Here is a 13163-nt window from a genome sequence, read left to right as displayed (position 1 = left end):
TGGACTGATCCATTTTCCTGTGCTTGTGCTCTAATGCATGCTTTCTTACAGCTCTCTCTCTCTCTCTCTCTCTCTCTCTCCAGCAGGCCAGTAGTAAGTCATAACTACCACTCAGAAACCACTTATTAATTTCTCACAATAGTTGGTGCACAAAGACTAGACAGTGGTTGATAGAAAGTAACAATGGAGTGCGTAGGCAGTATGAGAAAAGGTAAGAAAAAATGTGACAAAAGTATTTGTTTCTTACGTCAGACACCCTCGCCTTTGTTGATCAGGTCCGAATTATGTACTATAGCATTTTTGCCACGTCTCACCTTTCTTAGCAAAAGCCACCATGGCCTTCTTTTTGCCAGCTTCTTTAATGCCCATTTTGCTGCAGGCTTTCCTGAGTGACTGCCCAGCAAATCCCCTACACCCCACCACTATGGGCATACTGACTGCCCACTTTCCCTTACTGCAACACTCCTCCACTAAGTCCCAGTACATGGTCTTCTTCCTCTCATGGGACTCCTTTATCTTGTCCTCCCATGGAAATGCCAGCAGCAACATGTCCAGTCAAAGTATGGTTATTGTGATGTTCTCAGGGAATTTGTGCTGCTTTCCCATGTCCACTTTTAACTGCCTGTCTTTTGATGTTCCTAAGGGGCATGTCAGGACACTTTCCAGAGACTGTACTTTCCTGCCTGCTTTTTACAAAGGTCATTGCTTGCCTTTTGGGGGCAGCTTTTTTATGCTGTGACAGGACCACTACTAAACTCAATTAAACTGCTTAAATGTAGCTGTTGTCTGGCATAGACATGACTACATGGTGAAATTAATCCTAGTGTGATACTACAGTGAACAACCATATATGAGCTAATTACAGTTGTGCCAAAAAGTTTACATACCCCTTGTAGAATCTGCAAAATCTTAATAATTTTAACAAAATAACAGGGATCATAAAAATCCCATGTTGTTTTTTTTATTTAGTTTTGTCCTGAATAAGCTATTTCACATAACAGATGTTTACATATAGTCCACAAGATTATAGCTGAATTTATAAAAATTACCCTGTTCAAAAGTTTACACACCCTTGACTCTTAATACCGGGTGTCGTTCCCTGGATGATCCACGACCGTTTTTATGTTTTTTTTTTAAATGTTTTGTTTATGCTTGTTTGCGAGTCCCTTGTTTATCCTGAGCACTTAAACTGCCCACTGTTCAGGTCCTGCACATTCTTAGCTTTTCCAGCATCCTCCACATATTTGACCCCTTTCCAGCAGCGGCTATATGATGTTGAGATCCGTCTTTTCCCACTGAGGACGACTGAGGGACTCGTACACGACTATTACAAAAGGTGCACACGTTCACTGATGCTCAAGAAGGCAACACGATAGCTTACATTAAGAGCCGCGGGGTGTAAACTTTTGAACAGGATGATCTGTGTAAATTGTTATTATTTTGCCAAAAAAAAAAGATCTTTAAACAAAATAATAACAATTTACACTGATCATCATATTTAAATAAAACGTATGTATGTATATGTGTGTGTGTGTGTGTGTGTGTGTGTGTTCAAGACCAAATATTTGTATCAGACGTTATGAACAAACATGAGAAAACAGTGTTAGGTTATGCCCCGCTCTCCCCTAAGCTTTTACCTGGAGATATAAGGTGCTTTTGGGATGTCCTGATGTGTAAGATAGTTTACTTTCATGTTCTGTTCAGGCAAAAGCCAGGTGTGTGTATACACATGTATATGACATCTCGAATGACGTGTTATATAAATGAATATTCATGTTATAGAGGACAAAAAGAAGACGTAAGTGTTACAGTACACGACTTTCCACACCCACACCAACCGCCCCGTCTTCCCAAACCCTTCAGACTCGTCGCTTTCACTCTCCGTTCTCAGATTGCTGGAGAGATCAGCCAGAGGCAACCAGGAAGAACCTCGCCTGAAATGCGCGAGTGGAGACATTCACAAACAAATGCGACGGATCACTTCATCTGGCCCAGGTTCTGCAGGTGGTGCTGGTAAGTCTCGGTGTCTGTTCGGCCAAAGCTTTCACACACAGGTGCACAGACACAAGCTGTCGGATTTTTCTATCCACTATGATTTCGTGCTGATCTGCGCGTCTCATTACTTCTGATCACATCAACAAAACATTCTGTGACGAGTAGACTACACAAATAAAAACATCTTTTTTAATCGACTCTGGATTCTGTCAAAACCTGCCTGAAAATCAGTCTTTCTTTCTTTCTTTCTTTCTTTCTTTCTTTCTTTCTTTCTTTCTTTCTGTCAGTCTCTCTTTATTTCTCTCTGTCTGTCTCTTTCTTTCTGTCTATGTATCTGTCTGTCTGTCTTTATTTCTGTCTGTCTTTCTGTCTTTATTTATTTATGTCTGTCAATATTTATTTCTGTCTGTCTTTCTTTATTTCTGTTTGTCTTTCTGTCTGTCTGTCTTTCTTTATTTCTGTCTGTCTTTCTTTATTTCTGTCCTGTCTTCATGTCTGTGTCTTTCTTTATTTCTGTTTGTCTTTCTTTCTGTCTGTCTTTCTTTATGTATTTCTGTCTGTTTGTCTGTCTTTATTTCTGTCTTTATTTATTTCTGCCTGTCTGTCTTTCTGTCTGTCTGTCTCTCTTTATTTATTTCTGTCTGTCTTTCTTTACTTCTATCTATCTGTCTGTCTTTCTTTCTTTCTGTCTGTCTGTCTTTCTTTCTTTCTGTCTGTCTGTCTTTCTTTCTTTCTTACTTTACACTGCCAGGGTGTATCCAGGGGAATTGCCGTCAATAAAACATTTCCAATCATGTTAAACCGAATTAAACCACTTCACAAGAAAGGACTTGAAGAATAGAAGCTGAGTCACAATGCGATTGAGCCTATGGATCATTTTAATTAAGAACTGAAATAACCTCTGCAGACACAATATGAAAAGGTTCAGGGCTGGAACAAGATGTGGTTTAGCCTACTTAACGGATTTCCCACTTTTTAAATAAGTCAAGCTTGCTGTTTGCTCACCTGAATCTCTTTAACCTCCTAGATTGTGCATATTAGAGATAGAAGTCTTTGGTTCAGCTTTATCCATTTTTATTGGTTCATACAATTAAATCTCATATTTATTCCATTTAATTATTATTATTTTTTTAATATATCCTTATTCTTTGTTATTTCTTCTTCCAGAGCAATTTTATTCCGCACAAGATGTCCAGTCAGAACCAATGTTACTATGATGAGCAGATGGGTTTTTTTTACAACAAAAGCAATCAAGTGATTGAAGACTGGGAGTCCACGCATCTCGTTGTGCTTCAGTGTGTGGGCTGCATCTTCTGCTGCTTCATCCTGGTGTCCAACGCAATGGTCATCACCGCTGTGATCACCAACAGACGGTTTCACTACGCATTCTATTATCTTGTGGCCAACCTTGCTGCTTCAGATCTTCTTGCTGGGATCGCATATTTGTATCTCGTGTTCAACACGGGTGCAGTTTCCCAAACTCTGACGGTACAGAAGTACTTTCTTCGCCAGGGCCTGCTGGACACAAGCCTCTCAGCCTCACTCGCAAACCTGCTGGTGATTGCTCTGGAGCGCTACATCTCCATCATGAACTGGAAAGTACACAGTAACCTTACAAAGCGCCGGGTAACCCTCTTGATCTTGCTGGTTTGGGTCATCTCCATCTTTATGGGTGCAGTACCAAGCCTGGGCTGGAACTGCATCTGCAATATCAGAGAGTGCTCAATGTTGGCACCGATCTTCAGCAGGAGTTACCTGATCTTCTGGTCAGCATTCAACCTGGGGATTTTCCTCATTATGGCAGCGATATACTTAAGGATATATCTCTATGTGAGAAAGAAAACAAATCACTTAAATGGCAATGCCGCTGGATCTTTGAAACGCAAGAAGACGCCAATCAAGCTCATTAAAACAGTGATGACTGTATTGGGTAGGTTTTCTATTATACTCTATAAATAGATCCCTGGTTTTATGTCTTTGAGGCCACTTGACCTGTATGAACTGCATTTTATCAGGTAGAACCCCACTCGTTTTGCTTGGCTCAAACAAATATATCATACACACCAAAAGCGTGTATTTATCATATTGCAGATAATTGATTTAATTGGTTACTTGGTGGAATCAGTCAACCTAAAAATACAATCTTGTTTTTATGTGTCTATTACATGTCTTAAAAATGTTAATATTTTACCCCTGCATTTAAAAAAAGACCCCAGACAAACACTGAAATACTGAAAATATTTACATAATATTCACATAAAAAAAAAAGAGAGCAAAAACAGATCTGACAACGATTACATGAGTACGCCAGCCCTGTGATGAAGTGATAAAGCTTGTCATAAAACTGTTATGTCAAACGCATCATAACATTAAGAGCGTATTCAGCGGAAAATAAGACACAATAAAGAACGGTCAAAAGTCGGAAAACAAAAAATGACAAACACGAGAATTTATACGTGTGGACAGCTGATGAGGTGCTACTACAGCTTAAGGTTCGACTTGAATACAGATTGTTCACACGGGTCTTTTCCAAAATTGTTTGAGAGCAGTTTGTACCACCGGAGCTCAGGAGCCATGATAAAGCGTCCTAGCACTTTCATACAACATACCAAACCACAATGAGCATGCCCAAGTTGGCTGTGTTGGAGAAAACAGATAAAAATCGAATCTTTTTAGAATACGGTGACGCAACACCGCGAACGTGTGCAGCATTTCAACTCGATTCTTAACAGAAGAGGTCGAATTTCTTGTCACCTTTTCGGCAATGTCTTTCAGTTGGCTGTATCTGATTGTTCTTTTCTCTGGGTGGGGTTAAGTTAACGTCATGCAGTTGCCAGGCTGTTTAACTGCACCGTACAGTATCTCACAAAAGTGAGTACAGCCCTCACATTTTTGTAAATATTTGATTATATCTTTTCTTGTGACAACACTGAAGAAATGACACTTTGCTACAATGTAAAGTAGTGAGTGTACAGCTTGTGTAACAGTGTAAATTTGCTGTCCCCTCAAAATAACTAAACACACAGCCATTAATGTCTAAACTGCTGGCAACAAAAGTGAGTACACCCCTAAGTGAAAATGTCCAAATTGGGCCCAATTAGCCATTTTCCCTCCCTGGTGTCATGTGACTTGTTAGTGTTACAAGGTCTCAGGTGTGAATGGGGAGCAGGTGTGTTTAATTTGGTGTCATCGCTCTCACACTCCCTCATACTGGTCACTGGAAGTTCAACATGGCACCTCATGGCAAAGAACTCTCTGAGGATCTGAAAAAAAGAATTGTTGCTCTACATAAAGATGGCCTAGACTATAAGAAGATTGCCAAGACCCTGACACTGAGCTGCAGAACGGTGGCCAAGACCATACAGCAGTTTAACAGGACAGGTTCCACTCAGAACAGGCCTCGCCATGGTCGACCAAAGAAGTTGAATGCACGTGCTCAGCGTCATATCCAGAGGTTGTGTTTGGGAAATTGATGTATGAGTGCTGCCAGCATTGCTGCGGGGGTTGAAGGGGTGGGGGGTCAGCCTGTCAGTGCTCAGACCATACGCCGCACACTGCATCAAATTGGTCTACATGGCTGTCGTCCCAGAAGGAAGCCTCTTCTAAAGATGTTGCACAAGAAAGCCCACAAACTGTTTGCTGAAGACAAGCAGACTAAGGACATGGATTACTGGAACCGTGTTCTGTGGTCTGATGAGACCAAGATAAACTTATTTGGTTCAGATGGTGTCAAGCGTGTGTGGCGGCAACCAGGTGAGGAGTACAAAGACAAGTGTGTCTTGCCTACAGTCAAGCATGGTGGTGGGAGTGTCATGGTCTGGGGCTGCGTGAGTGCTGCCGGCACTGGGGAGCTACAGTTCATTGAGGGAACCATGAATACCAACATGTACTGTGACATACTGAAGCAGAGCATGATCCCCTCCTTTCGGAGACTGGGCCGCAGGGCAGTATTCCAGCATGATAACGACCCTAAACACACCTCCAAGACGACCTCTGCCTTGCTAAAGAAGGTGAAGGTGATGGACTGGCCAAGCATGTCTCCAGACCTAAACCCTATTGAGCACCTGTGGGGCATCCTCAAACGGAAGGTGGAGGAGCACAAGGCCTCTAACATCCACCAGCTCCGTGATGTCGTCATGGAGGAGTGGAAGAGGATTCCAGTGGAAACCTGTGAAGCTCTGGTGAACTCCATGCCCAAGAGGGTTAAGGCAGTGCTGGAAAATAATGGTGGCCACACAAAATATTGACACTTTGGGCCCAATTTGGACATTTTCACTTAGGGGTGTACTCACTCTTGTTGCCAGCGGTTTAGACATTAATGTCTGTGTGTTGAGTTATTTTGAGGGGACGGCAAATTTACACTGTTCCACAAGCTGTACACTCACTTCTTTACACTGTAGCAAAGTGTCATTTCTTCAGTGTTGTCACATGAAAAGATATAATCAAATATTTACAAAAATTTCAGGGCTGTACTTACTTTTGTGAGATACTGTATGTGTTAGAAATGACTGTTACTAAAAGATGATATTTTCAGGTCAGAAGAGGGGGTGAATGCCTCTCCTAAATTCGAGTCATTCCTAGACAATGAAAAACACAAAAACACTTCCACGAAAACAACAAGTCTTCAAAAGACTTAAATGGCTTATTTCGAAGTATTTAAGAGAGTTAAGGATATTCCACTGCTATGCATTGATCGTTCTCTGCAGTTTACAGCATGATGAGTTATGTAATACACAAGGTCGGAAGATAAAATGAATTATCTGATTCGAGTACCATAGCACATGATACCTTTGTTTATAGCACTGATAGGGACAAAGGTTTCAAATAGTCTGTATCTCACATTTTCAAAAGCTTCACTCTGTTCGAGTCTGTTATGTAAAGTATAAAATATGACAGGGCCTACTGGTTTAAGAACACAATCGATGATGGGAAGCGGATTCTTTTCATATACAGTAAGAGCACATCCCACAGTGTGTTATTCCTCTTATATCAGAGCAGTTCGGCAGTGATTACATTTTTAAAAACGAAATAAATACAGATGCTATAAACGGTCATTATTTTATCGTTCATCATGGTTTCCTCTTTCTCTTCACGTTAATTAGACAAAACACAAAAACTTGGTCTCTCGGAGACATGGAAAAGCACTGACTTGGAGAAAAATTACACATATTTCTCTGATAAACAACAGCACATTTTAAATCAGTGTATTATTAGTGCAAGGTTATGTGGACTGTTGACTGTGTAAGTCCCTATGAATAAACTGTTATAGAAATTATGTATTGGGGTGTGTGTGTGTGTGTGTGTGTGTGTGTGTGTGCTGGTGTTAGGTTCATATTAATGTTCGTGCATTAATATGAACCTAACCTTTGAATCACTCCTGGTGCTACATTCACAGTCAACACCTTCTGACCAATCAGATTCAAGAATTCAGCAGCACTGTGGTATAAAACTGATTCTATACAGATTAAAAAGTGTGTGTGGTTATTTAACAAAGCAAAATGTATACATGCGAAAATAGTGAGGCTTTCAGTTAGTATGTTACCATGTCTGTGTTACTTTCCTTACTCTTGGCAGCACTTTGGTCAGCTTTGCTGTGTGAAACGTGCTATATAAGTAAATTTTACTTACTTATTTACTTTCTAGTATACTTCAACAATTTTGGAAGGACTATCATATGTAAGTGAAAGGTAAATTCAGTCCTTTTAACTTTTCCACCTATCTCAGGATTCTCTTTAGGACAGGTTTTTTTGATTTTTGACATTTGCAATTCCTCGTTAACGTGAAAAGCTGCGTTTTCTTTTTTTTTTTTTTATAGAGATCCTTGTAAGGGAACGCTTCTTGATATGTTATAATGTAAGTGAAAATAGAAAATAACTTGTTTCATCGACATTCCACAACATTAAATTATAAATGGATATTAACGAATGGCTACTAATTGTTGGCAGATAGCTGTGGTATAAGAGGAATACAATACATTTAGCACATGCTGTAATAGGAAAATAATAAACATTGGGGTTGTATTGCATCACAGCAACCCACAGTTGATCATTTTCCTTTACCAACGTTCCCTGGTATGTTTCAGTCCTAATACAGCATGCATAAGGAACCTGCAGCAAAAAAGATGCTTTCTCTAAGCATTCTGATGCTGCTCGAAGCATTCCTGAAATGCTCCTGAAAGATAAAGTTTCTCAATAACCCAATGACACTTATCATGCATAAATATTTAAGTTTTATGTTACATTCTTGAAGCCATGGGAAAGAGAAGCTTTAGGGGTTGTTTTTTGGCCATTTTTTGTTACCACAGAAAACATTCGGTCAAAAAGCCTCTAAACTGAACTGCCACATGTGCAACATGCATTCCCTGCCTTTTCCTTCAGATATTTTATTATAAGATTAGAGGGAATGGTAACTTACATGTGGCGCATACTAACCACAGAGGGTTCCCCCATTTGATGTGGTTGTGTTGTAAAATCTTAATGGCAAAACATTTCGGTCTAGTGAGTGGTGCTATAGTTGGTGTATAGTGTAGTAATTGGGCCCAATTATTGCCCTTTAAACTTGTAATAGTTTGAGTTTTTCTGCTTTAGATGTGAGCGTGTTCTATTGCTGAAAACAGAATCATTGTTGTGCTGTACTGCTTGTTATGGAGCACTGTTATTCCTAAATACAAGCCCCTACATGCTGTACACCACTGATATACAGTAGGTACATTCTTTTAGTTGACAGAATCTCACCCTGAAAGCTGTGCTTGTCCCTCTTATCGAGAGTTGCATCTCTTCTACTTATTCTGCGTTTAATGTGATATAGCAGCCAGCAAAATTCAAGTGAAAAGCAAATGATAACCGTTTTAGGGGGGGGGGGGAAGAAACACTTACAATGTCCTGTTTGCATAAGTTTGCACACCCCTTATCTAATACTAGGCGCCTTTTTGCTTTTATTACAGCACTCGTTTTTTTTTTAGTAAGAATCTAACAAATTAATACGTCTCGATTTTATTCCCCTCTTCCTTGCAGAAATGATCCAGCTCTATCAAATTGCAAGGGGATCTCATGTGCACATATGTGAGATATTGTTGTGACTTGCAGAGACTGATCAGTACTTGTCAAATATACATGCAATTCCTTTAATGTTGCTGCATGTCTCTTGGCAGCCTCTATGATATGTTTTCTTCTTGTCTTTTCATCAATTCCCGAGGGACGTCCTGTATTAGTAATGTCACTGTGGTGTCTCTTTTTCTCTACCTGTTGATGAGGGCGTTCACGGTGTTCCACGTAACATCTTTTGTACTCCTCTCTTGATCAACGCTATTCTACAATGAGATCCCGTACATGCTTTGTAAGCTCGTTGTGGACCATGGGTTCAGCTGTCAGATGAAACCAAGGAGAAAATCCTTCAGAAACACCTGAGCGTCATTGATTATTACTATGATAATACTTTTGAACAAGCCTTCCCAGAAGAGTGGAGGTTATTATAACAGAAAAGGGGGATTGAATCTGGAATGGGAAGTTTGAAAAGCACATACAGGTGTGATGGTCAGGAGTCCACAAACTTTTGGCCATATAGAGTATATCCATCCATCTTCCATACTGCTTATCCTACACAGGATCATGGGGGAGCCTGGAGCCTATCCCAGGGAACTTGGGGCACAAAGTGTGGCCAACCCATCGCAGGGCACAATTATACACACATTCACATACAACGGACAATATGGAAATGCCAGTCAGCCTACAATCAGGAGTACCTGGAGGAAACCCCTGAAGCACGGGGAAAACATGCAAGCTCCGTGTACACAGGGAGGAGGTGGGATTCGAGCACCCAACCCTGATAGTGCGAGATAAATGTGCTAACCACTAAGCCACCCCTCCGCCCCACACTCATACTGTATGGCAACATGTTCTCCTCAAAATTTTGCTTAAATTCGGTTCCATCCATATTGCCTGTGATGGCAACAAGCATTCCAGTTCCTCCTACTGAAAAGCAACCCTAGATGCTACCACCACCATGCTTGATCACAGGAATAGTCTTATCTCGATCCTGGATTTCTGCCAAACATTATGCTTTTGCATTCGACCAAATGGCTGAACTTTTTTCAGACAAAATCTTTTTCCAAAAGCTCTCAGATTTGGTAGCATAGCCTTTTAAAGATGTAGCACCTTTTGGCCATTCTGATCTGTGATCGGATCTCTGAAGATCTTATGATATTGTTGAGCTCTGCACAGGTTCTCTTATTTCAGCCAGTGAGCCATGGAAGTCCTTCACTGCTGTAGCTGGTCTCCTGGACGCTTCTCTGACAACTGCCATTCTTACCCAAGCACTCGGTTTTGCCTGATTTTGGTAGCGTATTATAATAGAGTTCATATAACTGATTATATTCACAGTGCTCCTAAGAAGGCTAAAAGCTTCGTTGGTGTTTTAATAGACTTTCCTTATTCTTTTTTTTTTTCCATCTCAAAGCTTCATGGGCTGTTCCTTGGCCCTCATGAGAGCAGGGCTGATCTGCTCTGCTATTTTAGCTATGAGAGCTCACAAAGTCAGTGATATTTATTGTGCAAGAATAGGCTTTGACATAGCTGGATTAAAAAAAATAAATAACTTAATGTGTATGTTGTTTAACATATTTAGTGTGTGCTCTCGAACATTAAGTACTAGTCCTAATTTAGATTAGGTTAGATTACTAAAAGAATTATTTGTAGTTAAAATATATATATATATTTTAAATAATGAGGACAACTAAATACTTTATTTAATTAGATTTCTGTGGAGTTACTAATACACCTAATTTTTATGTTGCATTTTATATATACAGTATATGTAAAATGTATATCGTGTGTGTGTGTGTGCAAAAATACTGAAATCACATTCTCTAAAGTCGCATTGTCTCTCCCTCTTGCAGGGGTTTTTGTGATCTGTTGGACACCTGGTTTCGTTGTGCTGCTCCTGGATGGCTTACAATGTGAGAAATGTAATTTGCTGAAGTTTAAGCGCTGGTTTCTTCTTCTGGCTGTCCTCAACTCTGTGATGAACCCTATTATATACTCTTACAAGGACGATGAGATGTGGGTCACCATCAAGAATTTGCTGCGATGTGTCTATAACGGCACCCGTCGCCAGAGGTCATCTAGGGCCAACACTCGTGCTACCACCTCAAGCACAGAAATGAGTACCAGTTTACGTCACTCAATAGAAAGAAAGACAACACAGGACATACAGAAGACCTAAAAGCTATGCTTTGTTACATAGGTATTCCTATCCAGAGCAATGTATTTTCATGTACAGTTTTTTTTCCCTGAACAATGTCATGCAAAAAAATCCCACTGGTACTTTTTAATGGTGTGATTTGCTATTAGCAAGAGACTTAAACAATTATTAGAATTTATTTTCTCCTGTGGGAAATGACAGAAAATGGAGCCCACTAGCATCATTTTTGTGTTTGACCTCAATAATTTGTTAGTACTGTACGTTCAGTTTTTTCTTTTGAGTGCCTTGAAATTGTATAGTATGTTAAGCTTGAGCCTGAGTTGAAATTTGTATTATTATTATTTTATATGTGAGGTGCTTTAAGTCAGGAGTCATTTTAAATATGTCTAGCACTTTTTTTTTTTTCTAATTATTATTATAACTGTAAAAATGAAATGCACAAATAGCCAGAACTGTGGATTTGTAACTACTGTATTTTATTTTAAAGCTAACCTTCTTCAAATGTATATCTCAGTTTTATATGGACTCAACAAAGACCACCAGGGCCAGGCATTCTTTATGAGCTCCAGCATGCCATCAACCAGAGGAAGGGACTCAAAGCAACAAAGTATCACAGATCAAAAACAAGACTGTCTGTCCCATTCAGAGCTTTAATAGAAACCTTCAAAAATCCATTCATGCATTCAACACGAACCAGTATATCCTGCTCGGGGGTTGCAGTCCTTAGAAACATTGAGCTTGAGGCAAAAATACTTGCCAGTCCATTGCAGTCTTTTCAAACTATTATTCAGTACTCTCTACTTGCCTTGACAAGTCCTAACTGTATATCATGACATCTAGAGTCATAGTTTTACCGCAGAGCTCACTAGAGCCAGAATGAACTGTTGTGCAACCTGCATGAGAACAGAAAAGACACTCCTCCTACTTGGTTAGCTGTGCCTACGCAAGTCTTTCCCATGTTTCAATGTAGTAAAGTGATATAGTCATCCTGAAAATCATGAGCGTAATACAAAAGACAGTGCTATATCAAAAAAAAATCATCAAACGATTCCATTTCTTTGGTATGGAATTCATCATGCAAAGCAAGAAGAAATACCAAAGTAGTCGCAAACATGGCTGCAAACCTGTTTTACCTCTTTTATCAGTGGGATGGTCTCAGATGCATTACTCGTTACCTCAGTCTGATGCAATGCATGCTGTGGCTGACTGTGTGAGTTTGGTAGGTATTGCAACATTCTGGATTATTGTAAGCATATCCTATGTCATGTCCTACTATAATCTCTTGAACCTTTGTACAGATTGTTGTGGAATAACCACCTTTACTGTCTCTTCCATGCTTAGGAGTAAATTACAGGGACTTTTTAACATGATCTCATGCAACTACTCATCATGTGAGTCATGTCGGTTTGTCACATTAGAAAATGCTTGATCTGCCCTTCCTGTGAAAATCGCAATCTCACAGTATCTAGGACCAACCACATACTGAAGCCCAGAAGTTCAAGAAGGATGTTTTCTATTAGTACCTGCTGTAGAGTGAAAGTGTATACATACGGAAAACACGTGCATGTGTCTCGTTAGAGTGTCTAATATTCATTCAGGGCTGATCTTGAGATGTCAAGGTGAAGTGTCCTTTTGAGTCCAGGTGCTTTCCTGCTCACAATAAATTGCTAATTGACTGCATTCAGTTGTTGGCGTTTGTTGCTATGGTAGCTGTGGTGTATACAGAGTGTCAGTTAAGGTGGAAGAGCCGAGCTAATCTGAACAGGACCTCAAAACAAAAAAAAAAATGTATTTTAAATATAAATATCATCCATTTTTCTTACTTTATGTATATGAGAAATCAGGTGATGAGTAGAATCTTGTAAAAGTCAAAACATTTTAATATCTGTGTGCATTTTAAAGGTTAGTATATTGTGCTAGCTTAAAAACTGTATGTACAGATGGGTTATACAGTTAATCCAGCTGGGCAA

The 13163-nt window shown here is 39.8% G+C and overlaps 1 protein-coding gene across 1 annotated transcript; it reads left to right on the top strand.

Annotated features, from left to right (window-relative positions):
• The first annotated feature begins 1720 nt into the window (after positions 1–1720).
• lpar3 (lysophosphatidic acid receptor 3) lies at positions 1721–12873 on the top strand. The gene is made up of 3 exons (XM_017478232.3): positions 1721–2013; positions 3163–3925; positions 10889–12873. The coding sequence occupies exons 2-3, from the start codon at positions 3184–3186 to the stop codon at positions 11212–11214; spliced, it is 1068 nt and encodes a 355-aa protein (XP_017333721.2). The 5' UTR covers positions 1721–2013; positions 3163–3183; the 3' UTR covers positions 11215–12873.
• The last annotated feature ends 290 nt before the right edge of the window (positions 12874–13163 follow it).

Source organism: Ictalurus punctatus, chromosome 10 (assembly GCF_001660625.3).
Source record: "Ictalurus punctatus breed USDA103 chromosome 10, Coco_2.0, whole genome shotgun sequence".
Taxonomy (NCBI): domain Eukaryota; kingdom Metazoa; phylum Chordata; class Actinopteri; order Siluriformes; family Ictaluridae; genus Ictalurus; species Ictalurus punctatus.
The sequence above is the reverse complement of the archived record's forward strand: the minus strand, read 5'-3'. Positions and strand labels throughout refer to the sequence as shown.

What these genes read in the sequence shown, in the direction of transcription:
- lpar3 (XM_017478232.3), top strand. Translation starts at nt 3,184, where the DNA reads ATGTCCAGTCAGAACCAATGTTACTATGATGAGCAGATGGGTTTTTTT. An exon ending in AACAGTGATGACTGTATTGG is followed by an intron (nt 3,926 to 10,888) that starts GTAGGTTTTCTA and finishes TCCCTCTTGCAG; the next exon opens with GGGTTTTTGTGATCTGTTGG.